The following is a 25,542-nucleotide window of genomic DNA, read 5'->3' as shown; positions in this document are numbered from 1 at the left end:
CTGCCCTCCTTCCCCTGCTCCCTCAGGACTGCCTGATCCCCATTCCTTGTACCAGGGTCTAAGGAGACACTGCAGAGCGTGCTCCTCTCCCACTTTCCCCTCTCCCTCGTGGGGTCCTCCAGGGACCTACAGGCCCTCTTTTCTGGAGGTCTGGTGACAGTGACAGCAGCAGCAGCAAAATGTCCCCTTTGGATGTCCTTTGGCTCTCGCTTGCAGTCATCATGTTTGCTGCTCTTCCAGGCCAACACTTGGGTGTTCTGTGCTTCTGCATGGGGAAGGTGTAGCTGTGGAGCAGGCCTGGTCAGCATGAAAATGCTGACACATGGGCAACCTGGGAAACCTCTTCAGGGTAATTTCAAAATGCACTTGTTTCTCTGCTGTGAGTATAGGAGATCCTGTGACAAAAGTTGGAAAAGAAGGATTGTTTCTACAGAGTTGGGCTGTACGGGTTGTATGAGAAGAGTAAAAGTGATAAAAATAGTTGGAAGGGAAAAGGATATCACTGAGAAGACTGACAAAATGACATAAAAATAATATACACTGTAAAAGGGCGGGCTTTCAGATATAGCGGTTTCTTGAGTAAAGGAGAAAACTACATGAAGACAGAGAACATGTACAAATGGAGCAACTCTTGGAGTCCTGTGGGGAGAGAGAATGGGGAACATTGTACTAGCGGAATGCAGAGGAGGCTAGAAATCAAAGTAAAAAAAAAAACAGATCAAAGCAAGAAGCTGAATCAGAAAATACATTTTTAAGAACCAGAAGGAGACAAAAAGGGAAAAAGTGGAAGCTCCTGTTCCCATCAAACAAAAGGGAAAGCGGTGACAAAGATGAGAGAACAGATGCATATATTCGCATGGTAAATGGAAAAGCTTGTTTATACAATGAAATGGAAATTAAATGAAGGGCAGGAAGTTATACAGTAAATTCATGTTGATGGTGAAACACTATAAAATCCTTTCACTGCTTTTTTTCTGTGGTTACTAAGTCCTGGAAGAGCTGGGATTCCTGCTCTATCTGAATTATACTCCTGGGTCTTTCTGTTAGGGAGATGCTCAAAGGAAGCAGTGCTGTATTTTGGTTGATTTAAACAATCATTTATCCTTTGTGAAATGCAAAATTAAATGGCAGAGATGTACCACCTGCTGTTGCTTAATATGTGAATAAAAGCTAGTGTGTTTGGGAATGTTTAAGCCTGTGATAAGAGCAGAAATAATGGAAACATTATGTCGGCTGCGCCCAGCAGACCCCTCATTGACTGAAGCATCATGTTTCTCCCCATGTCTTAGCACTGTCAAAGATGATTCCTGGAGGAGGATGAGCATTTCTTGCTTGGAGAGGAGGCAGAGTGTTTTATGTCTGTTTTTCTCATTCCTTCTAGGGATCTCTTGCTGTCTGTGGCGCTTGGCCAGGTACTCTCCCTCCTTATCTGTGGCATTGGTCTCACGAGCAAGTATTTGTCAGAAGATTTCCATGCCAACACACCTGTTTTTCAGAGCTTCCTCAATTATATCCTTCTGTTCTTGGTCTACACAACTACACTAGCTGTCAGACAAGGTAAGTGTCTCTCTGAAACTGTTTTGTAGAAAACAGCAAGGATGAAGGCTTTTGCAGAATAACAACAAGCAATGTGATTTAGACACATATCCCATTAGCATTTTTTACGTATTTATATTACCTAGTAATACATATTGGATGAACTGGAAAAAAAAATCTTCTTTAGCAAAGAATGAATCAGTAGATGTCAAGGATAGTGGTGCTACCTAAAAGCAAAAAGAAGCATCAGTACTTTTGTCTTCCTAACTGTTCTTATGGGAATGCTCCTCTTACACCTGCCACTTTGGCACCACAACCACACATTTGGGGTTCATTTTAGATTTGACTGCATAACGTGCTGGGAAATATTAGTATGCTTCACATCTTATGTAGGCTGACGAGAATTCAGATGCAAGGAAAGAAGAGCTTGCTAGTTCTTGTTGCTGATCAAGGCGATTCAATAGTTCACCTATTGTTAGAAAAAAATAGCAGTACCATTTGGATGTAGGAGATGAAGGGAGGGAATTCGGGGTGCTGTCTGGTCAGAGCAGCTCTGTGACCCTGCCACTGCTTTGCTACAGGATCTGTGTAACTGATCTGACCTCCAAAGTGAGAAAATCATTCAAGTATGCTTTGGTACCATGTATCAAATGATCCTCTGTTTGACAGTCTATCTATAACACAGGGGTTTTGTGCTTTTCCTGCCCATCCCTCCCTTTGAGATTTCATGTCTAGATGAGGTGTGGGAGGTAAATGCGTTTAAGTACATTTCTCACCCACTCTTTTTTTTTGATAATCATTTTATTTAGTCACCTTCACAGAACACATGGATTAGAAGCAAAATAAAAGAGCGAAAATATTATGTGCTTTCCTGACTCTGCTCTCCTGACACAAAGAGAGAGGGGCTCTATGGAGTAAACAAACTAAGAAATTTATTAGGCCATGGTACATTAATTGGTATGGTGAAGGGTTTACGTTTTCTTACAGGAGCAAATATTTTTGGTTTGTTCTTTGATGTTAACATCCTTTAACGATTTGGGAACTAATCCTGAAGCATAAGTTCTTTACTCTTAGTACAGTCTTGTGATACAATACTATGAAGTGTTCCAAAACAGCAAGGACTTCATTTCCAGGCAAAAAATGAACAGTCAAAAATATAGCATGGTGCTCCAGCACAAAGCACTTAAGTGTATTACCACTTAAGTTTTATAAACCTTGGTCTCCATTGATGTTTTTCAGAAGCAATGAAGACCAATCTGCAGAGGAAAAGTCAACTTCACGAAGCTCTTATATAGGGAGAGATTGCAGTGTTTTGCTGTATTAGTATTTCAGATTGTGTAGGGGGAAACATCACCACATGCTTTGCTTTGCAGAAGGTTTAAAATGTGTATTAGTAGCATCTTTCTGGAGAACTGTGTTTAAAAATAATTCTTGTGAGTGCAGGATTGCCTATATGTTCCCGAGTTCTGTCCCAGAAATGTCCTTCTTGGGAATGATTTAGATATTGTGGGGGTCAAGTCCCTATGACTTTTAAATAGATTTTACTTTTTTGAAAATTCTAGCTTGTGAGAGGATATATGGACCAGCATACTGCTGTGCATTAAAGGGGTTTATTTAGAACAATGTTTGACACCTGGTATATATTGACATTTCAAAAATGCTGTCAAGCACTGTTTGACACATATAAAAATAGGTATTAAAACTGTACTTTATATATAATTTTATGAATCTGTTTAAAAATGTAGTGGTGGACTAAAAAGTATTTGTCGCAACTATCTATTGTGCCAGAAAGACATGTTTGGAAAGTGAATGGGGAAAGTGTTATGGATACGTGAAAAATATTTTGTGCACAAGTGAGGGGGGTTAGGGAAGGTGTTTGAACAGGCCTGCAGTTGAATATGGATCATACAAACCATGAGAGGACAGTGTAAAGGGTACCAATGGTATAGTCTGGAAAAGGAGCTGTCAAAAAAAAGAAAGATGGTTTGGTCCAAAAAAAATCCAGAACAAAATTAGCTACAGAAGCAATGAAAGCAATGATCAGACCCTCAGCATAACATTCCTGCTGAATGGTGTAGCACTACACAGCCAGCTTATTTACTCGGCATTTAATATTGCCAAGTGATTGAGCCTGACATTGTCTTTTTGCTTGTGTATTTATTCAAATTCATTATCTGTGTTTGTTCCACTAAGGCAGTTTTTCTAGCAGTTCTAATCATTTGGCTTCGTTAACAGATGGAAATCACATAGTAATTATATTAATTTTATATGGGATGATTCTGTTCTGAGTGCTGGGAACACCAGAAGGCTTTTTTTTCAAGTGCAGTTCTCCTATTCTGTATGCAAGATTTAAGATTCTTTAAATTATCTCCTTTCTCCTTCAGAAATCAAACCATCATGAGTTGGCTGCTAGTCAAAAATAACTGCATCTCTTTGTCTTTTCATTGCTTGCTTTCTTTATCTCTGGGGTTTTTGCAGAAATGTACTGGCTGAAGGAGTTTTCGCTTGGGGTGGCCAAAAAAACCCTTAATTCACTGTAGGACTGAAAACTATAATTTCCTGAGACATAAGCGATGCCTCTTTCTTTAGCGGCTTCTTCCAAATTTGAATTTACTGTGGATTCCCTTTGACTTAGCTTTCCCTTGCTGTTCATCTTCTAGCCCTATACAACCTCCCTGAGTGATACTGAAAAGGCAGAATTTGCACTGGTCCCTGAAAATCATCATTAGCAGATGATTAAGGCTTCTGATTCCTCAGCTCCTCTGACTAGAGCCTTCTGCAGTGAATGCCCAGCTTCCAGCAGCTAAGTTAGTCCATGAGCACCAGCAGCTTCCACTACATTTTTATATTGCAGATTGAGATGTTTTTTTCTCAAAAAAAAAATCTCCAAAAATGGGTGCAAAGATTAGGGCTACCACCTTGCAATGGATCCATATGTGATCAGACAGTGCAGGAGGTGCACATGTCTTGCAGGTGCCAGAATCTCTGAGTACTTTTAAGCTTCATTTCCATGGGAGGGAGGGAGGGAGGGAGGGAGGGAGGGAAGGAAGGAAGGAAGGAAGGAAGGAAGGAAGGAAGGAAGGAAGGAAGGAAGGAAGGAAGGAAGGAAGGAAGGAAGGAAGGAAGGAAGGAAGGAAGGAAGGAAGGAAGGAAGGAAGGAAGGAAGGAAGGAAGGAAGGAAGGAAGGAAGGAAGGAGAAAAAAGAAAGAGAGAAAGAGAGAGAAAGAAAAGGCTTATTCTGTAGCTCTAGATAGGGAACCTGTTTAAATGCAGTAAAAGTGGACTCAACAGTTTTAAGCAGTGATATCTATGTAAGTAAGGCTTTTCATCATTATTGCAATTTTGTTCTCATGAACAGAAATAAGCAGTAACAGAAGTGTCACAAGAACATCTGTTCTTGTGAGATTTTCTTATGAGCCTTACAACTTGGATACTACTCAGATAGTAGTAATGAAAAGGGAAGGAATTTGGCCAAACTGTTTTTTTCCTGATGCAAAATCCAACCAAGTTTTCTACCACTTAAATTCTAAAGTTTCTGTCAGATGATGAGTGTAGTATCTAAAAAACTCTCTCTTTTATTCTGGATGGCTTTGTGCTCATTTTTTTTTTTTTTTTTTGTTTCGGTATATGCAAATTGAAGTTGAATGTATTATTTCCCCAAAGAGGTGAGTGCAGAGGTTCTTCACGGTTATGAATGCGCACCCTCAGGCCTACATAGATGCCAGTACCCATTTACCCACAAATACGTATCCACTAGAGCTTCCAGTCCAATGCTCATTAATGCACCATTGCTGAGGTCCGAATATAATTCTCTAGGAATTTTCTTTGTATGAGAACAATGCTTTAAAATTAATGTCACTAATGCAGCATTGTAAGGCAATGAATGTCATTATGTTTTATCTGGCTGGTATGCTAAAAATTTAATAGGTAATGAGGACCTCCCTCAGTTCTTTCTCTTGAGGTAAGTTCCTTTCATGCCTGTTGTTTTCACAGCCAAAACTTGTATTTGTCTGTGGTAACACCTATGAGTTGAGAAGAAGGTTTTAACACATATTATCCCAGCTTAGTCCCCTCATTGGCAGAGGATTCTGCTTAGCAAAATCTTGTCAGAAAAATTCCAGATACTCCTTTGGGTTGTGTGTTGTTATTAACTGAGGAAGAAAAAGAAGCCTTGGCTATCAAGAAGAAAAGCCTTCTCTCAGTGAAATGGAGCTACGGGATGTGGAGCTAGTGGAGATTAGTTTTAACACCTTAAAAAGCAGTAAGTGGGAAATTGCCCATAGTGGACCAGAAGGTGTTAATTACTAACAGTCAACATGAGTGCAAGCCTCAGCAGCTTGCCACCAAAAATAAATTACTTCTAAAAGCCACCTCACATATGCTACAAATGAAAACAACACATCTACTAGACATCATTTAAAAAAAAGAAAAAATCTGAAACTACTATTTTTTTGTTGTTATTCTGGAAAACAAGAAACGAGGAAGCAGTAGAGATCTCTTTTGAACAGAAGGGACACATAAAGCCTTAAGGGGCCAGATTCTGTGAGAGAAAGCTCCACATTGCAAGCTGTTCCTTTAATTTGAGTACAACAAGTTATCAAGTATTTTCAGCCCCCTGTTACTGAGGGCTGGCAATAATTTGCTAGTTCAGAAAAGGTTTTATGAATCTGTATATGGATGAATTCTGCTTTTAGGCTAAGTGATGAGGTTATAGCATATGTCAATGAAAATACGGTCTTCCCTAGAGTAAGTGTAATGTCTTAGATTTGACATATAATCAGATGTGATCCGTGCCCCTGAGTCAGCTAGAGAGTCCTGTGAGACTATTAAGGATTGCAGTACTGTTGCTGGAATATAATTTTGTAGGCATTTCTATCTAGGATTGGTTTAGGATATTAGTGTCTCAGTCTTATGTAAATTCCTGATTTATCTGCTGTTCAAATCTGTATCTCCATTTAGATACATGAACACTGCCCCCCCCCATTCTTCCTACTTCCCCAAAACTGACTGGACCAGGCTACCTGAAGCAAAGCAGAGCACTATATAAGAGTTGCTCTGTTTTACTGCAGTGCTCATCAGCTATTTATTGAATGATAGAAAGGGTAAATGTCTCTTTTATTACTCAGTTTCATTCTAGTAGTAACATTATATTAACACAAAGCTAGCATTAGGCACTTAACTTGGGCAGAGGTACCAGAATTTCTTTGATATTAACACCTTTTTTTTGTCAACTGCCCATAAGAACATGCCTGGGAGACAAAGAGAATACATGATTTAAGCTGATCAAACTATAATATATTAGATATAATGTACTTTGGGCAGTATGTGTTGTATCATTGAGATGAAATGTCTTCTGGAAAGGTATTGATCCCGCCAGCATTTTCAATGAGAAACCTTCAGAAATATGGGACTTTCTGTTCACTGAGCATGACAGGGAGTGATTTTGCTTAGAAAAAAATGCATTTCATTGTCGTTTGGTTTCCTAAGTACACTCATGCCTCTGCTGTAGAACAAAGAGCTTGGTTACACCTCCAGTGTTGAATAAAACCTGCACAAGCTGCAGCCAAGCAGCTTCATGGTCCTCTCTGCCTACGACAGAAGTGGTCCTCAGTCCCTCAAGGTGACAGCCCAGCCCACACCATGGCCTGCAAGCACGTGGCAGATGTCACCAAGAGTGGCAGGGTTCCCCTTGAAGCACAGAGGACGGCACGTCGGGCTGGCCCATCTCCTCCTGGCCCTCCCGCTGCAAGGGGCCGGGCTGACGCTGGGCTGTGAAAATGAAACACGGCAGCGAGCATGGCTTGGGACCAGTGAAAAATAATGACCTTCAGGTCTTTGGTATTCACACAGCAGTGCTGTGGGGTCCCCCCGCTGTGCCGTGCTTTGCAGTCTGCAGTGTACTTTCGCCTAATTACTCTGGGCTTCTAATTAGCGATGCCAAACTGCGTGGGATATATTTATTATGAAAATGGTCAGCCAAATGGTCCTTTTGTCTGGGCTTTGAAAGAGCCCTTTTCATATTCAGAGGGAATTCTGCACTTCAGGAGAAATGAAACTAGAATGCTGGGTATTTACAGGCACTGCAAATAGCATGGATCTTTTTTGTAATGTGTAATTTCCTGGTTTGGATACCATGCTCACAGGAGCAAGAATTATGAAGTGTTACATGTTTAGGATTTGCCTATCACATCATGGACACCAGAGCAAGCTAGTTAGAAAAGAACAGTCTGACTAAAGCCAGATTTCTGTTTAGTCCCATTTACATAGTCATTGTGTTTGTGTTTGAATTTTCCCTCTACTTTCAATTGAGTTTTAAAAATTTCCTGCTGTAAAATGCTGAGAGCTGCTGCTCTTCCTACTGCATGAACCTTTATTATTTTGCTCCCTAGGTGGTTGCAGTTCAGTGAGGTGATAAACTTTTGCTGTATTTATAGTTTCCATACAGGATCTTAGGATCCTATTCTTTGTGATGATAGTTTCCCAAAAGCACAGGATTTCCCTTCCCAGTCCAATGAAGTTTTCTCACGTTCTTAGCTGTAATACAGAAACAGATGCAGTTTCAAAAGAGTACAATTTATTCCACACAGCTGGTAGGAAGTCAGGGTAAAAAACAATAGACCACGCTGGTGATACAAGGGCAGGATTAAAACCAGTAGACATGACCTTTCTGTGGTTTGCTTTGTTTTGTTTTGCTGTTCCTAGTGGAGAGGTTGGGTGTTTTTTTTAGTCCTCAGGGTTTTTCATTGTCAAGGGTCCTTGATACACTGGTCAGCAGACAGATGCTTTCTGCTTTGGCCCTGCTGCTCATTTCCACCCACACAAGGGACTGGGTAACTCAGGACATCTCAGGGCTTAGTCAGTTTTCATTGTCATCAGGTACATTTTGCTTTGCCAGCTGTTTAACAAGGTACGAATAAACACTTACAGAGGGGAATCCTGGCCCCAAACATAGTGAAAATATGTTGGCAGGTAAAGGCTCAAAAGAAACCTCAGCAGTTTATTTCAGTGTTTTTATTTCTCAGTTCTGTGCTCCTGATTGTTAGGTTAGGCACCCACTGTCCAAACTCACAGCACGTGTCCCGCGTTACAAACTGTGTATCCTTCAGTTACTCCTGGCGAAAGCAACACAGTCTATCTTGCATCATATGATTGGAATAAATCATGTACATCACACAGCACATAAACTGAAAACTGGAATGTACTGTTCCTTTAGGGAGCAGGTGGTGACAGTTAAACATGAACACTGTGTGTCATGGTTTAACAATACAAACACTAATACACTCATGATGACCCCAAAGCAATGAAGGCCAGCCTTAAGCCAACATCCATGATGTAGCATTCTCTGTAGTAGTGTCTCATGGTATCTGATACAGCTCATTCAGTCCAGAGATGCCTCTTGTTTTACTAGGTTGCTTCAAAATAGCTTTGCTGCTTAAAGGAGTATCCTTAGTGCCATCAGAGACAAAAGAAGTGCAAGAGGGCATCAAGTGAAAGGACAGGAGCACCTCGTTTTTCCTGTCAATACAGACAAGAAGACACACACACACACATACACACACACACACAAAAGGGGGAGTACTGTTGCCATCTTTTTGACCTAATGAGGAAATGGTAGGTTTTGTCCACTCAGGGAAGTAAATTTGTACTAAGGCTGCATGTGAACTAGGGGTACCTTTCCTTGTAACTAAGTCCATGGAGCATTCAAATCAGGCAGTTCAATGCACAGGTGCTCAAGTCACTCTCACTTCAGGAAGTTCACCCTGGACATATTTCTAGCTGCCAGGTTTATGCCCTCAACCAGTTTCTTCTACAAATAGCATTCAGATTTGCACCATGGTTCAAAGACTGGTGCATCTTTCATGAGAGCAAATCTTAAAGGCACTAAGTGCAGTGAGCACAAAAGGGATGCCAAGCTTTAGGCTGGCCAAAGCCCTGGGTGAATGGACCATATTTGCATCAAGATGCTGTATCATGGCTGTACTGAATATACTACTTGACAATAAGGCAGTTTTACACTAAAAGTAAGTGTACATACAGTTTAGAAACATTTAGCCAGTGTGGCCATTCTATGCCTGTAAGTCCACAAATAGAAACCACAGATGCAATAAAATGGGAGGCAATGCAGCCATTCAGCTCACAGCTGCCACATCGCAGGTAGCTGGTGGAATTTAGCACAATCACAAAGTGATCACAGTGTGGCGTTTTATACTGTGATGCTTTTCTTGGTGATTCCAGCACCTATATCTGACACTTGGGGCAAATCTGCAATATATTTGCAAGCATTTATGTTTGGATCAAGATTTAGATTTTGTTGCTGAGCCTGGGAAGCTCCCTCCTTGCACACTTCTCCAGGAGCCATGCCAGCTTTTCAAACATGGTGCTAATCTGAACACAAGTCCACGAGTACCTGTTTGAGAAGACAAACCTTGTTACTAGAGGCGAGAGGGGGCAGGCTCGAGGAAACTCTGAAGCGCAGTTTGAATACTCGTGCATCTTGCTGCTTGATTTCCATCCTTGTGTCAGCAGCTGCTGTTAAGATGTGTTTGTACCCCAGATTCACATAGGGGCACAGATGTTATGAGTAAAAGAGTCACGGCTTTTGAGCATGCAGAAAGCCAGGCATTGCATGGTACAATCCTGGAAGTGCTTGGATACCATGGCACTGAGCACATACCAAGCTTTGAAATTTGGTCCACAGTATCAGAGTATTTTGCAGGGGTGAATGTGGTTCTTGATAATTTTATCTGAGGGTAAAGCAGCTCCCTATCTAGCCAAGATTGCCTTAGAGTATGTCAAATAATAAATTGTCTCTTAAGGATGTGAGCTGAATCACAAACCATTGATTTTCTGTAGAATTAAGGGATAACTGTCCTTTGTAGTGTAGTATACAGGTCTGACTCTTCTTAATACATAAACATCTCGATTGCCATTTACAAAACCAACCATCCCTTCCCACCACAATGAGGGAAGTTAATGGTTCTGATAAAATAGTGTACCCTTGATCCTACAGCTGTAAGCATAATGCAAGGGTTGTCTCTGCCGCTTCATGCAGTATCAGTATTTGCCTGTGATTTATTGAATATTTAAACAGTCATCAGTTCAAGCAGCTAGCAAGGGTAGCAGGATCCACATTCAATACACGTAGCTCCTGCATTCATACGGGAGATTTGAAGTGTGGTTACAAGATGATAACTGTATTGCCTGAAGGAGATAAGTCCCACTCTGCCAGAATGGTGCTTTGTGTGTAATTAGTGTAAAAATTCAGAGGAATAGAGTTTATCCTTGCAATCGTCTTTCTCATTAAAAAAGAATCATAATGAAAGAACAAAGCAGTCCCTGCAGTGAATTGGATTGTCTTCCTAAGTTTTCATTAAATCAAAGACTCAGCAGCATCCCATTTGCAGAGCCCAGTTGTAAACTTGCAGCAAAAGTCGCTGTGAAGATCATGTCCTTTCTGAAGGTTTGGAAATGCAGTATATTTTGTTTACATAGAAAACAGCCCACCTCTCCATTTTCTTTTTCTGATTTCATTAGCTTCTGGTAACAAGATCATGCTGGGACAGAGGAAAGAGCAAAGAACATATGTGATGCTTCAGATAACTCACAGCCACAACTATAAAACTTAGCCTAAGTAAACTACCTTTTCCAAAATGAGGACTATGAGACAACATTAATCAAGGAAATAACAAGTTATGCTAGTGGAAAAAAGCTCTGTTATGAACCTATTCTTCTGGTTCACACAATACCAAGCCATAGCATTAGCAGTTATTTCTTCTTCTTTCATCTCCATTATTGTAGGGTAATCCATATAATTATTGTTACAATTAAATACATCTTTTGGGCAAAAATATGCAAATATCCTATAAGTTTTTCCACCATTTTGTAAGCATGTTTTTTCCTTCATATTTGGCTGAGCTGTTAGCCACTGGCATATGGTTAATTCAAACTCCTGTTGCATTTCTGGATGATAGTGTTGTAATAATAATTGCAGCTGCACCTGAAGAGTTGTTTACAAATTTAGCACTCGATATGCAAACTGCAGTTGTGCTGTATGCTCTCCGTTCAGCTCATAAGCTGCAGAGCACAGGCCGGAGCACCAGGTCACTTCTGGAAGATGCTCAGAATTCAGGGATCTGGGGCCTCACCTCTTGGCTGAGGCCACTCTTTGGCTTAAACTTTGCCTCATAAGCCCTGAGGGTGCTTTAGGCCTAGTTCACTACTGAATAGAGCAGCTCAGGGTCATTAGCAGCTCTGTTAGAACCTCTTCCTACATTATCTTTCCTGATTTATCATTGAAGAGAAAAGAAGGATAATATATACCATCTAGCACCCTCCTCCATTTCTTGCACACATATCCCCTGATGGCAGGAGGAATCTTTTGAGGGAAGGTGGGAGCTTTGCTGACAGAAGTTGTGACCTCTCTGAATACACAGGGGAGGGAGAGACCATGTGTGTGTCTCAGAGGAGCACTTATCCTTTAGTTTTCAGTAATATGACAATGATGGTCAGTTCAAAGGGAGGTTTTTGTAACTGTTACAGAAATACAGCAAATGAGGTTTCAAAGGAAAGTTACGCATTTGTACCTTTTCTGAGTTAAATATTCATGGTCTCGCTTCTGTGCAGCTACTAGAATATTTACACAATATAACTTGTCCACGCTTCTCTGAATATCTGTCTGCGATCTGATACCTGGTTTGGTTTTATTTAATTCTAAAGGAAGTTTTAATACCCCAAGGTAGAGGTGAACTTTCACTGCTGTAGTAAAATGGGTCTGCACTGATTTGCACCATCAATGATGTAGGTTGCATGTTCATGACCATGAATTATGATATATGTTGTTTGTTTTCATTACTATTTTAAATCTTGTTTGAACGTGTTCTTAAGTGTCCTATTAAGATTTCAGCTGCTTGGTGTTCAAGAGGAACAGCTGGTTAGTGCCCTTATTTCCTATATTTGGCATGTAAGAGGTTTGGCTTCATTTTAAGCTATCTGTAGCGGTCTGCCCTTATGGAGTGGTCCTAAGAGTTTTTCCATGCACACACATAATTACTTACATGCACACACATATATACTGATTTACGAAAACCCCTATATAGTATCAGTAGAATTTATTTTTAATATTATTTTATATTGCTTATCATCTCAAGATTGCAGTGAATTTCAGGTGTTCCTGAGCTGGGCTTCATGCTTATTTGGACAGGCATCTGATAAGAAGCAGGGCATGGTGTAACCAGGAACATCTCATGTCCACTAACAGCTTTTGTAACATTTCACAGAGATGGAATGCCATTAAGTGGACAGGAGCTTGCCAATAATCATGTGAACCAAGCTGCCAGTAAGCTCTCCCTAGGCATAGCCCAAGGCAAATTCCTGAACGTGTGGACACTGATGAAGGATCGTGTGGAGTCTTTTGCCACAGCATGTTGAAACTATGGATCAAATGTTGTGTTAAGACAAAAGATGTCTTGTGTTAAGACTTTTGTGTTAAAAATGTATTCCAAAGCTGAAGACAGCAGCAAAAACTTTTGAAGGACTCCAGTGAATTTCTGATGCCTTCATCATTGAGCCAAACCTGATGTTGTAGAAATGCTTGCTGGGAACTAGTCCCTGCTAAAGCTGAAGGTAGGAATGGATCGAATGGACTTGGCCATTGAGCCAGGCAGCCAGCAGTCACTAGGTTGAAATAATTGGGTTGAGTGCCTTCTAAGAAAACCAGCCAGCTGAGGAGGCAGCAGGCTGGCAAGAGCTGAAGCTACAGAGGCAGCTTCACAGTCGGAAGTCTGAGTGAGAAAGAGCTTTTTAAGTGGAGGCTGGAAAAGCTCCTGCCCCAGTGTACCCCTGTACACAGGTATGTGAGGAACCCCAGCATGTCAGGTGGGCAAGGCGGAGAAATCATGTCAATGGAGAAGCAGATTGTACTAATGAGTGCATGCCCTGGTATTTTAGTTCCTGTTTAGATGAAAGTGTGGTTGGTGTATATCACTGTCACATCCCAGGGGACATGTTGCTCTTCCCACTGGTGTTTTCTTTTTCCTGTGTCAGACTTTGCACCTTTCTGTAAGAAAATGCCCTACAGAGGTTATGTGGGGAAAGTAATAATCACTGGAAATTCCTAAGCAAAAGCAGGACTCTCAATCTTTTCTCAAGTTTTCTCCCCACACTGCAGCCATAACACTGAATTTGCATGGATAGTAAGACTTGGGAATGCTTGTGGATCTGCAGCGTGTGTTGGTCTGAGATCTGCCCACTCAAAACTACCTGCTTTTTCTCTGGTGAATAGGGTATTAGAATTGTGTGAATCCTGTCATTTTTGCTTCAGTGAGGATTTTGAGTATGTTTGTTTCTTCTATTTTTATTTGCTTAGAATATATAAAATAGGCTATCATTATCAGAATGTCTCTGAACTATGAAGCGAAATAAAACTGATAAAAAGAAAGTAGGGTTCTTTTTTTCTTTAAAGGCTATGGCACAGTGAAGAAAATAAATGTGTTGTTTCAAGGTGGGAGAATTCAAGTCAGATCTCAGAACAGCTTGCCTTTAAGAAGACAAGTGACTGATATTTACGAATAGTAATTTTTTAAATAATATAATGATGGGTGAATAGAATCCTTTTTCAAAATAGAGGTCATGCTCACCAAGAGCTTTTCATAATGCAGCCCATTGAGATAAACATAAGATACAAGGCAATACAGAGGTTTGAACATGTATACACAAGTACTTCTTGCTGTATATATTTGCATTTCCATTAACAGAAATGCATGGGTGCAAGGAAGAGCTCGCAGAGTGTCTGTGAAAGAATTGCACCATTACTATGCCTTGACAATAGAAACATTTCTAGCAGGGCTGACTCATTTAATACATAGGTTGTATTTCAGTGTCTGTGTTTATAAGGATTGTATGCATGTCTAAAGCTGTGTAAAGTCATGTAATCTTTCAGCCAATTAATTTTTCTTTAAAATAATCTAGATATAAAAACAATCTTGATTGAAAAGCAATGTGCTTGTTTCTTTTGTCAAGCAGTGAAGACAGTGATGGAAAAAAGAGAGGGCTCTAAAGTGTAGAGGTGCCGTGTCAATGAACATGTATAGAAAAGCTATTCTAACCAAATGTACACGGCAAGCATTTAAATAAATGTTTATAAGCATGTGCACCTGAAATTCCAAGTTAAACAGTCTAATAAATACAAGCCAACTGACACAAGTAAGAAAACCACGTCTTTCAAATTTAAACAGGGTGTATCTTCCTAAAAGTTTCACAATTGCCTTCAATTTCTGTTACATACCCACCTGAGCCAGTACAGCACCAGCTCATTCCTAACTGGAAGCTGCTTAGTGTAAATTGTCAGGTTCTATCAACTTTCCTACTCAATTTGCTCAAAAGACTCTGTTTTTCAGTCCTTGTTAATATATTTCATATTTTGTCAGTAATGTGACGAAATGTCATCTCTTTATTTCTAAATATTTTGAACAGTGGAGTAAAAATGGAAGTTCATTGTCAGCTGTCTCTGTCATATTCATTACAGAGGCATTTCTTCTCATGTGTTTGATGAAGTTTGTATTTATTTCCATAATTTCCACTAATCCTACAATGGTGAGGGAACAGCCTATCTTCTGTTAATGACAATATTGAGAGATAATCTACTTGAATATATTTCTTCAAAAAAAGTATCATAGTATTAATATTTTCTACTGTTGCTTTTGTTTCGTACTTTCTTGGTATGTTTTATGGATTTAATCTGTTGTGTACTGAATAGTATTCAATGTACTTGACACATTATTGGTTATAGATGTAAGGAACACAGAAAAGAAGCAGACTTTTTCAAAAAACCCTGGATGTTGAGAGAAAGGTTGTTGGCAAGTCTAGAAAGCTGTAGAATTAAAAATTAGCAGGTAACAGAATAAATAGCACTGATGCTTGCCATTGCCATTTGCAGTCTCTCAGACAAAGCTTCATATTTCTTAGGCTGGAACTAATTAGTTGTAGAAGTAAAATTTTATGTCTTTAGTGAAGGGTTAGTTATTGGTAGTGATTTTCAACTGTAAATCATATTCCATATCAACAGTTTAACTGCAAAGTAGCATTCCAGAATAAACCATTCCCTTTCAATGAATTTAGTGAACTAATATCTTCATTACAAGCTATTTGCATTGCCTATTAACATTGCTAACTTCAAAGCAAGGACAGCAAGTGTTTTAATAGATACACTGATAGTAGGTATTTCAGAGCTTTAAGTGATTGTGAGAAAGGGCTTTTTTTCATTTTCTTCCAAAATTATATCACCTAATGATAATTAGGTGATCATAAAAAGTAAAAAGACCACCTAAGTTAAACTTGCAGAGAGCATTGTGCAACCCAATTGAACCACCACATCAGCAGTCACCAACTACTTTTAAGAACTAGTGTTAGAAAAATATCTTCTAGAGATAATATACATATGCAAGAAAGCATCTTGCAAGGGGCTCAGTTAGATGATTTATATTTCTGTAAGTCAAACACAAACAGTGCTTCCTCTCAAAGGAGGGCACCATCTAGCAGGTAAGGAAAATATGAACATAACAGAGTTTGGTGAAGCTTCAGGGAGACGTGGTCAGAGAAGGAGTTCTTAGGAAAGTTAGCAGACAACATCAGCAAGGTGGGAAAGCTCAGGAAATGCAAATATTTGCTCTGGAAACGGCCCTTGCGCCACAGGAGCATCCTTAACAAGAGGATTATTTTTGTTACATTGGGTCATTTGCAAGAGTGTTCCCACTAGCACTGTCAGAGTCCCTCCCAGAGACCTGTGGAGGCCATTCTTCCACTCCAGTGGTCAAGTGTTCCCAGCATGGGAGAGTAATATTCCATTAGCTGTGTGTCACTGCAAAGAGGATTTGAAACACCGCTGCTGGAACTCTTGTTTTTGCTGGTTTGGTTTACAAAAGGAATCTGTGAGGGAACTGCTGCGGAAAGGGACTGCGGACAGGAGCACTTAGGTGGAGTAGTTCCTCAAGGATATTCCTGGAGAACTAATTTCGGTTTCCCCAACTCAGAATAGAACCAGAGTCACAAAGGGACATTACTCAGAGATCATCTCTTGTAAATTCTTTGAACTGCCACTCTCCAGTGGTGAACTGGCCTAGGGTAGCAGAAAGGATTTTGTTTCCAGCATGTGGAAGTAGAAATCTGATTGCATTATGTGTCTGTGATTTATCTCTGCTAGACTCAACAACTAGGCACAGGCTGTGATACCTCATGCCATGGATGTCTGTATTTGCTGATGACACAGTCTCCAGATGGTTACATGGTGGCTGGCTGTTTAAACGGTCAGATTTGGTTTTTATATCACAACAAAGCAGACCATCCCTATCCAAACTGCGAATTTGTGGGGTTTCTTTGGTAGTAGCTCAGTTTAAGGACAAGAGCTGATCACATCCCTTTCTAATTCCTGGACTCCCTCAGGAAAGAACGGGACAGAGAAAAAATGTCTTTTGACCTTGTCCAGTTCCAGTTGAAAAGACAAAATGAAATTAAGGCTGAAATAGAGATGGCCATGAGTTTGAACACAGAATTTAGGTTTAGGACTTGGATGGACCGGGCAAAAGGCAAAGTGCAGCAGAAAGGAATTTACTGTTTTAAGTTCAGAACATTAATACCATATGATCTTCATGTAGCCTTCTGAGCAATTTTGGAGACTGTATACAAAGAAATCTGTGAAGGGTTTACCTGAACAGACAAGCAGACATGTAAATCAAGAAAACAAAGCTGTAATGAGCAGTGGGAGCTGAGGCCAAAACACTGACGTAGACTTGCAGAAAGCTGAGTGAGTCGGCATGCCGGGAGAACAGCAGTTCTCATCCCCTGCTTCATTTGAGAGCCTTGTGTTGCATCTGTGGTCAGAAGAATTCCCTGCTGATCCTATTTTTCCCTGTCATACCAAAATTGTTTTTAAGCTGCTTGTCTCTGCTGTCAGTGACATCCAAAGCTTTGTTTCTCTTCCCATTCCTGATGGTCTGATTTCCTTTTTTACTGAGTCTGAATATTACCTGTAGATGGAAAATGCTTTTCAAATTATCACATCTTTGCATCTGTCCTCAAATGTCACATTTGGTTCTGAGTTAGGCATTAGCTTCTTTTCCACCTATTTTGTGTTAACATTTCAGGAATTATATATATTATAATATGGTTTCACATGGATGCAACTTGTTTACTGCTTTTGGGAGGAGATATTAATGAACATCAGGGCAGCAGGTTGTACAAGGCACACTGCTATCAAAAGAAATTATACAGTAAGACCAAATTCTTAGGTCATTTTTCATGGCCTTTTTCTGAAAGAATTACATTATAGAAGAGACGTATGTAGCATAGAGCAAGAGAAAAAGGAAAAGAACCTGCCTTTCAGAACAAGATGTTTTCTTTGTTACAGAGCTGCATTTTCACTATATCAATAATGGATTAAATCCAAATCTGAAATATAGACAGAAGCTGAATGAAATTTCACAATGATTTGATTTATGTTTAAGCTGTAATGAGAATTTTTCATATAGGTGAATTTTGAGAAAACATAGACTATTTTGTAGTCAGGCATTTTATTAACGCATAAGATTCTGATCAGCTTCCAAGCTATGTGCTCTGGTAACGTGGACAAATTTGCATCTTGATTTCTTTGAAGTATAGTAAATATAAATAGTAATTTATAGAGATTTGATGGTTAAACATTTCATCACAAATATTGGTGCAGTTAGTCTGAGCGGGATAACCTTTTCATAGCTGCTGCCAGGGAAATAAAACCAATGAAGTTATGTTTGAAAGGTATGCCCCTTGCGGTTAGAGTTCAGTCAAGCACGGAGTCATAGGGAATTTGCAGTTTCAGGGCTGTACAGCACAGGTTCCTGGAAGGCAGTAAATCACATCAAAAGCACACAGATTATCTGTCTGTCCATCCGTCCATTACTGTGGTAGCTGAATGCCTTTAAGAACTATTTTATTTCTGACCACACATGTTCAAGTATATTACACAACACATTTAAAGTGTCAAAAATTCTATTTCTAGCTTTGATTCAGTGTGTAACACTAAACAAGTTGTTTAAAGTATAATCTTATTCTTGTTTCTCTGCTGTGAACAGGAAAGAAAGTCAGCAGAGGCAGTGAAGGGAGCTGCCAAAGACTGTGCTTCATACAGAATAGTGCTGCCAACTTTTATAGAACACTTTTGTGATTTAAAGAGATTCATGTTAATAAATATGTGTCTGATTTTTTCTTAAAAACCTCATTTAGTTTTGTCAGCTGAGAATATCTCCTGAGTTTTATAAGAAGTATGTTTCTTATCTGGGAGGAAAGAAAAGTGTTCAAACTCAGAATCTCTATTTCTTTTTTTTTTTTTTATTTCAAGTTTAGTATGTTCAGCATAATGTGATTCGCTGTGAGCTCGCTCTCAAATTTTGAATGAGATATCTCATTCAAAAAGACTTTTGAATGTTTGTGGTTGGCTGTACTGAGAATGGCGCATGCCTGCACAATAGGTTTGGTAGTTTGCCGCTCTTAATAAGAGAATACATTTGCCTGTGAGCTTCTTGGCCAGTGCAAAAGTAGTGACAAACCAGAGAAAAGACTGAACGGTGCTGCTAATATTATGCCCATTGCATAGTGGTTTGCCCCCTGATTGAAGCTTTTAGAAGTCTGATAGACTGTGCAGCCGTCACTGAGTGCAGGAGTCCCATGCCACTGTAGGACACAGCCTGCTGATGTCTTGTCATGGTGGCTATCTGCTCCCTCTGCTTTTAAAAGAAGAAATCCTACTGGCATCAAGTACAGAATATGAAGGACAAGGTGCTCTTTGCCTCTTTCGATGGTTATCTTGTAGAACAAACTCTTAGGAACATACTGAAGCAGTCATGTTCTCCTGTATGACTATGATGGGTCGCCTGGCACTCCAGCTGTAATCCAGTTTCAAAAGACTCTCCGGGTCTTAGTCTTGCCAAGGGCTGTGCACTGGATGACATGCACTTCCAATCCCATTTAAAAGATCCTTTTCAGTCTTCGGTGGCCCAATGCCCCAGCAATGCCCCCAGTTGTTCATTTCTAAAACCAGCCGTAATGCCTTTACCATCTCATCCTCCCACTCAGCAACAGTATGTGGCAATGTATTCCTTCCAGTAACAGATGAATCCTCATTTCCTGATTCTGGATGATCACCATCAATATTTTCCTGTCTGGCCTTGGCAGACTGCCTTCCATCTTTTGGCTCCACTAAGTGAGCAGCCCCTCCTTCCCTGCTGTTCCCAGTTGCCTTGTTAAATCCGTCATATTCGAAAGCTCGGTTGTCGCAGTAACGTGGAAGAAAAGCCACCTGATCAAGAGGCAATCCTGTGTTTCCATTTTACACTTTCAAATGCCCCACTGGCAGGTATAGCTAGCTTGTTGGAAGATTGCTTCCCCTACTGAATGAAATAACAACCATCCTTTTTTTCCAGCTCTGTTTTGATATGGAAGATGGTAGAACAATGTTGAACAAATTCAGATCCTTCTTTCTTACACCACATATAAACTCTGAGGTTTGCTTCCATAATATTTTGCTGTCTACTTTCTTTTACTCAAAGAGCTAAAATAATCTTGATTTCCTAAAACCAAACAGCATCATTCTGAGGTTTCTGAATTTATCTGTAATATGACCTAGAACCTGTGAAGTATTTCACAAAGCAATTTCATTAAGCTGGTGTGTATCCTGCCTAAATGGAATTTCTGCTGTTTCCAAGTCTAGATAATAGTGGGGTCATGTCTCTTCATTAGTAAGAACAAATTCACAAAATAGAAGATAAGAGAGTTTTTAATTTTCCAGTTGAATATCTCTGATTGCTCTTGATGTCTGACAAGGTTGGGCACAGCTGAAGGAACATTGCTGGAATTTTAAATTACTGTAGAAATGAGAAAAAAACCTTTTGGTCTTTCCTATCTTCAAGCAGGAATCGGGAGTGATAATGTTTTCTGCTGTAACCACAGGATTAGACATGACTTAAGTTGGCCCTACAGCCAGTTGGGAATGTTCCTATATCCTATTGTCCTCATAATTGTTTATGAATTAGAGCAAACATAGAGCAGATAGAGACTGGCTTTGTAACACTTTCCTTTAGACAAAGCCAGTGTCAGGGTATGGTAGTAATAGTATTGAAATTTATACCACCCATAAACATTTTATAGCAGTGTAATTAGTTGGGCTATTAATACTACCCAAGCTTAGCCTTACTTTATTGCTGTGAACACAGCTTGTAATCACATAAATGATAATAAGTAATAATGCTTAAGGGCACTGTATAAACCCAAGCATTTTAGTTTCTCTAGTGAGTGCTCTTTGTGAACAAAAGTAGGGGATCCTACAGCTTTTCTGCTCCTATGAGTACTTATTTCCATGTTCTTCTTAGAGGATTCTCTAATGGAAAACAAGGTCATAAAACTCCTATTTTTCTCTCACGTTCTCTACTGTGACTCTGCTGATTTCTGTGCTAATGCAGGTGTAAATTAGGCAATAAATAGCAAGTAAGAACTGGATTCAAAGAGTTTGGGGATTATTTCTGCAAATCAAAGGTGTACTACTTCCTACAGTGTTATGGTGTTCTCAATAGGAAGTTACTCAAATCAACTCTTTATTGCCTTGTGGTTTTGTGCTGTTTCATAGAGTTAATATTAGTCTGTGAACAAGGCAGTATTTTGATGAAGAGAACAGGTAACTTGTTTGTCATTTACAGTATCTTGGTGAATAAAAAGGAGCGATGTCCCACAGTTAAGGAAAGCATAGTCCACTTTGCAAGGTGTTTCTAGCTTACTTCTGTGCCCTGTGGAGAGGAGTGTGGCTGGCTCTGCTCTCCTCATGTCCCACTCTACATCTCCAGCATCCTGCCACATTGGCCTGCACCACCATCTAACGATGTGTCCTGCTGTTTCTGGACCTCTAGTGCAAGTCAGCTGGTCCCACAGCAATTCTGTTGTTTAACTCTGGTGAGAACAGGGTGTTCACAAAACCAAAATGGGGTATTTCCTTGTCACATTAATAGCCAAAGAAGATCCACTGTGCTAGTGAGCAGCTGTTTGAAAGGAGTGAAATGGGCCAGGAGCTGACTGCAGGCAAATTGGTCAATACTCTTTGGCCAACCAGAATAAAATTAATTTTAATTAAGTGGCCTGGAATGACTGTGTATCAGTCTTTGGCATTCTTCCCACATTAATAATCTAAATACTTTAGGGAACAAAAAAGAAGTCACTACTGATGACTCAATTTGAAATGAAGTTAAAGGCATGTTTTAAACAAAGTGGAAGGTGAGAGGCAGAAAATGACCCAATCTATTACACCAGCCCTGATAGCACCCCCTGCTGCTGCTTAAGCACAGGTGACCCCCCTTTTGGGAGAGCCCCCAAAGGGCAGGGCTGACCCCCAGCTTCAGCAGCTGCTCTGTGCGTCCCCAGTCCCTGGGTCAAGAGCTGCCTCCCCCAGCAGGGGCTGAGGAAGGAGCTCCCTGCAGGCTCTGCCCACAGCCTGGGGCACCCCGGGACAGTTGGAGTTGAGGACTGGAAGTAAAACAGCCAAAGTATACCCCTGTGGAGCCTCCCTACACACCCAGGGTCTTTTTGGCTCTTTCCTGTAGCTCAGGCTTTAAGGACAAAACTCATGTTTAGACAGTAAATTTAATTTACCCACCTCAAAGAGACTGTTTCAAATCTAGGCAACTTCTAATATTTTTCTTTGTTTAATCATTTTGAGGTGAAGGCATATTTGCCACTAACAGCCCAGTTCTTCTAACTGCTTCACTGGGAATTTCACCAATGAGAACTTTCTGAGAATTTTTCTTCAATAACAGTTAGGAAGCAGGGTCTGTCTGAGGAAACAAGCAGTCAGCTTTTGTCTTTGGCTATTTGTTTAGCAGTTTCCAACACACATAGACCCCTCAGGACTGCTTCTAAATCTCCTTCCCCCCCAAAAAAAAGAAAAAAGAGATCTGTATGACAGCTCAATTTCTGTTAAATTTAACATCATGCAGTATTTTGCACAAGGCTGAGATAAATATGAGTATCAAAGAGCACAGTCACTGTCCTCTAGATTTCCGACTTTCAGCATTATTGCTTAGTTGCATAAATGCATTCAAAACACTCTTTTTGCCTGATATCTTCTATTCTTGCCTTTTAGAACCTCTCAATCTGCTGTTTAGTTTGTTTGGGGTGTTTGAAAATACTGGTACGTGTTTCTTAAGAGCATCATCTCTTCAGTCATGATTTGCAACTTGCATCAAAAGAATTACAAAACCAAATTCAGAACATGAATATACTTGTCCATGATGCTGCTAGTCTTCTGAACACATCATGATCAGTATTATCACAGCAGACTTTATAAGGGGAAGTTGAACTTTTGACTTTAGTGCATTTGCTGGATGCTTGCAGTTAGTACCGTTTCTTCCTCTGCCGTGTCAACTGTTCAAGCTCTTTCAGTGCTTGTGGATTTAATGAGATTTTGTTTGACAGCTTGTCTAGAGATCAAATTTTGGCCTTCATCTCTATCCTCTAGAGTTTCCCAGCTCTTGTGGAGTATTGGTTCTGTGCTAAATGGAGGGTTATGTCCCCTGCTGTTTCCAAGCTTAATATAGTCCTGTTTTCTGGCTTTTACATGGGACCATTTAATTTTAAAGCAATTTTTAGTGTTGCTTGAGAAACAACCCTATTCTTAATTTATAGCATACTCCGCTGCTTGGAAAGTGTGATAGAAATTTTCTCATTTCAAAGCATTCTCCAAAAGCTTAAATATTTTTTAATTGTTTCCTTTATGATTTCTGGTTTATTGCAACTTAAACATCTGTAAATTGATCTCATGCTAAGATATCTTGTAACTCCTCAGGTCCTCCTGATATAGCCAATACTCTAATGGCTTTTAGGCACTTCTGCTAGAGTTTCCTTGTGTGCTCCAACACAAAAGTCAACAAATTGTGGCTGAGAGGGAGCCAGCCAGTTCTCTCCATGAGCTTGTTACGTGGTGCAGTTACTCCAAGCTGAGAGAGGAAATGTAGCAGAGGAGAGGGCATGAAATGAAGAGCAAAACAGAGCAGCCCATTGAAGTTTTACAAGACAAAATGCTTATTAAAGCCAGATATGTTTCTCAGACAGATACTCTATGAAAGCTCTTGCTGTAGTTGAGCCAGGTGCAACACAGTTACAAACCCAAAAGGACAGACTCCCTAAAGTTGGCTACTATTATAGTTCATGAATAGTTGCTTCATAAAGAATATTCTGAAACTTTCCTTTAGGATTATTAGTGGTTTGAAGTTTGGCAGCTGCTTTTTGGAGTTCAGTTGTAGAATAGTATGAATTTTTATGAGCACAGAGAAAAAAGCATTTTCTGTTCGTCTGTGTAATAGATCGTTGGACACCCTTAGCTCAACGAGGCATAAGGTTCTGTGGATGGCTTTCCATTCACAGCTGTCCCATCAGTTAAAGCTTTCTGAGACTAAAGCAATAAAATTTGCTATCTCCATTTAAAATTGAGATCATAGACATCTAAGAAATGTTCCTTATCTGACAGAAAAATACCAAAATTTAAATGCATTTGTTTTTGTGATAGATGTCAAAAGTGCATGTTTGACCAAGCAACTGGAAATGCCCTATTCAAAAGTAGATTCGTATGTTATAATCAAACAGACAGGGAATGCAAGTATGTCTGAAATACAGAGCAGCAGCTTATTCAAATAAGGGTGTGGAGCACTTTGATTTCTGTGTTAGTGCACGCAAATTTATATAATGTAATTATACAGAGAGAAAATCATGCACAGTATAGTTCCTCAGATCCTCAGTTCTAACACCACACAGGCACAATAGCATCCAGTGAGGGGACTTTAAGGCAGTACAGGTTTGAATCCAGAAGCTTTCAGGTTAAAAGAGTTTCCCAGAACTTTGTAGCTACATCTGCACTTCCGAGCACAGGAGGACAGGAGGAAGACGCCTTCCTTGCAGGATGAGCTGCTTCATGGCAAATTCAGTATTGCTCTGTCTTTCCTGTTGCTTGCACTTTTCTTCCCACACGAAGTCTGGGATCAGCTAAGGTTATTCTCATCAGGAAGAAGCTTCAACTTCTATTTGATATATGTGTGAGTGGGATCCTGCAATGTGGAGGCAGAAAAGCCAGTCCCAAGACTAAGACCAGTCCTGATTTCACATCTCCTTTACCAAAATGCAGCCTTCATCTTCTAGTGACATGTCTATTAATCACCGTTCAGCAAAGAAAAACTGTCCCTTTTAGGTAAGAAAAAAAAAAAAAGGCTTTGCATTTGTTTGTTTGGTGGTGGTTTGTTGTTTTTTTTTTTACATTCTCATTAAAAGCTATGTTGATCATTTGTTGATAGTAGCTTTATTTAGCTGCTGTGTCCACACAGATTAGTCAGAGTTTTGGCTTATTTACGTTCATTGTAGAAGTGCTCAGTTATTCTATAAGGATTGTTTTTTCATTGAGCAACAAAGAGTCTTGACCCTTGATTTAAAAATTGCCTTCAGCCAAGCCTTTATTTTTGCAGTTAACACTAATTACAAGAACAATTTGCACGCACTGATTTTTGGAGGCTGGGTTATTTCTGTTCACCTGTTTAATTTACTTCTGTGTGCGTGAATACAATCAGCTGTGACTAGAAACAATTCAAATGAAAAATCGCACTTGAAGATATGAGCAGGTGTTGCTTTAAATAGAAACTTCTTCCACTCCTGGTGAAAGCCAAAATTGCCTTTGCAGCTGTCTAGAAGAAGTATTTTATAGATCTGGTTGGTTTGTATTGTTTGTTAGATTACATTTCATATTTTATATATGTGTATACAAATTGTATTTCAGTTATCTCTATTTCATTGAGTTCTTTAATTAAAATATAAATTGAAAAACAAATGCTGGACTTTAGATTTGTCTCAGTTCAAAGGTATTTGGGTTTCAACAGAGTTTATCTCCCCTGAAAAAGTTCTTACTGTATAGAAAAATGTATTGATACGATAGTGATAATTCCCAAGGCTCCCAAAGGT

The 25,542-nt window shown here is 39.8% G+C and overlaps 1 protein-coding gene across 1 annotated transcript in view; it reads left to right on the top strand.

Moving 5' to 3' along the window:
• Nucleotides 1-830: 830 nt before the first annotated feature.
• Nucleotides 831-25,542, top strand: part of SLC35F1 (solute carrier family 35 member F1) — a gene marked incomplete at its 5' end in the record, with an annotated part of 106,213 nt that continues 81,501 nt past the window's right edge. Inside the window, 2 exons of the mRNA XM_082048954.1 lie at nucleotides 831-859; nucleotides 1,382-1,557. Coding sequence (XP_081905080.1) covers nucleotides 831-859; nucleotides 1,382-1,557 — 205 coding nt within the window. The remainder of the gene's footprint in view (nucleotides 860-1,381; nucleotides 1,558-25,542) is intronic.

Source organism: Streptopelia decaocto (genome assembly GCF_964273445.1).
Source record: "Streptopelia decaocto genome assembly, chromosome: 3".
In the NCBI taxonomy this organism is placed as follows: domain Eukaryota; kingdom Metazoa; phylum Chordata; class Aves; order Columbiformes; family Columbidae; genus Streptopelia; species Streptopelia decaocto.
This window is presented reverse-complemented; position numbering and strand designations above follow the sequence as displayed.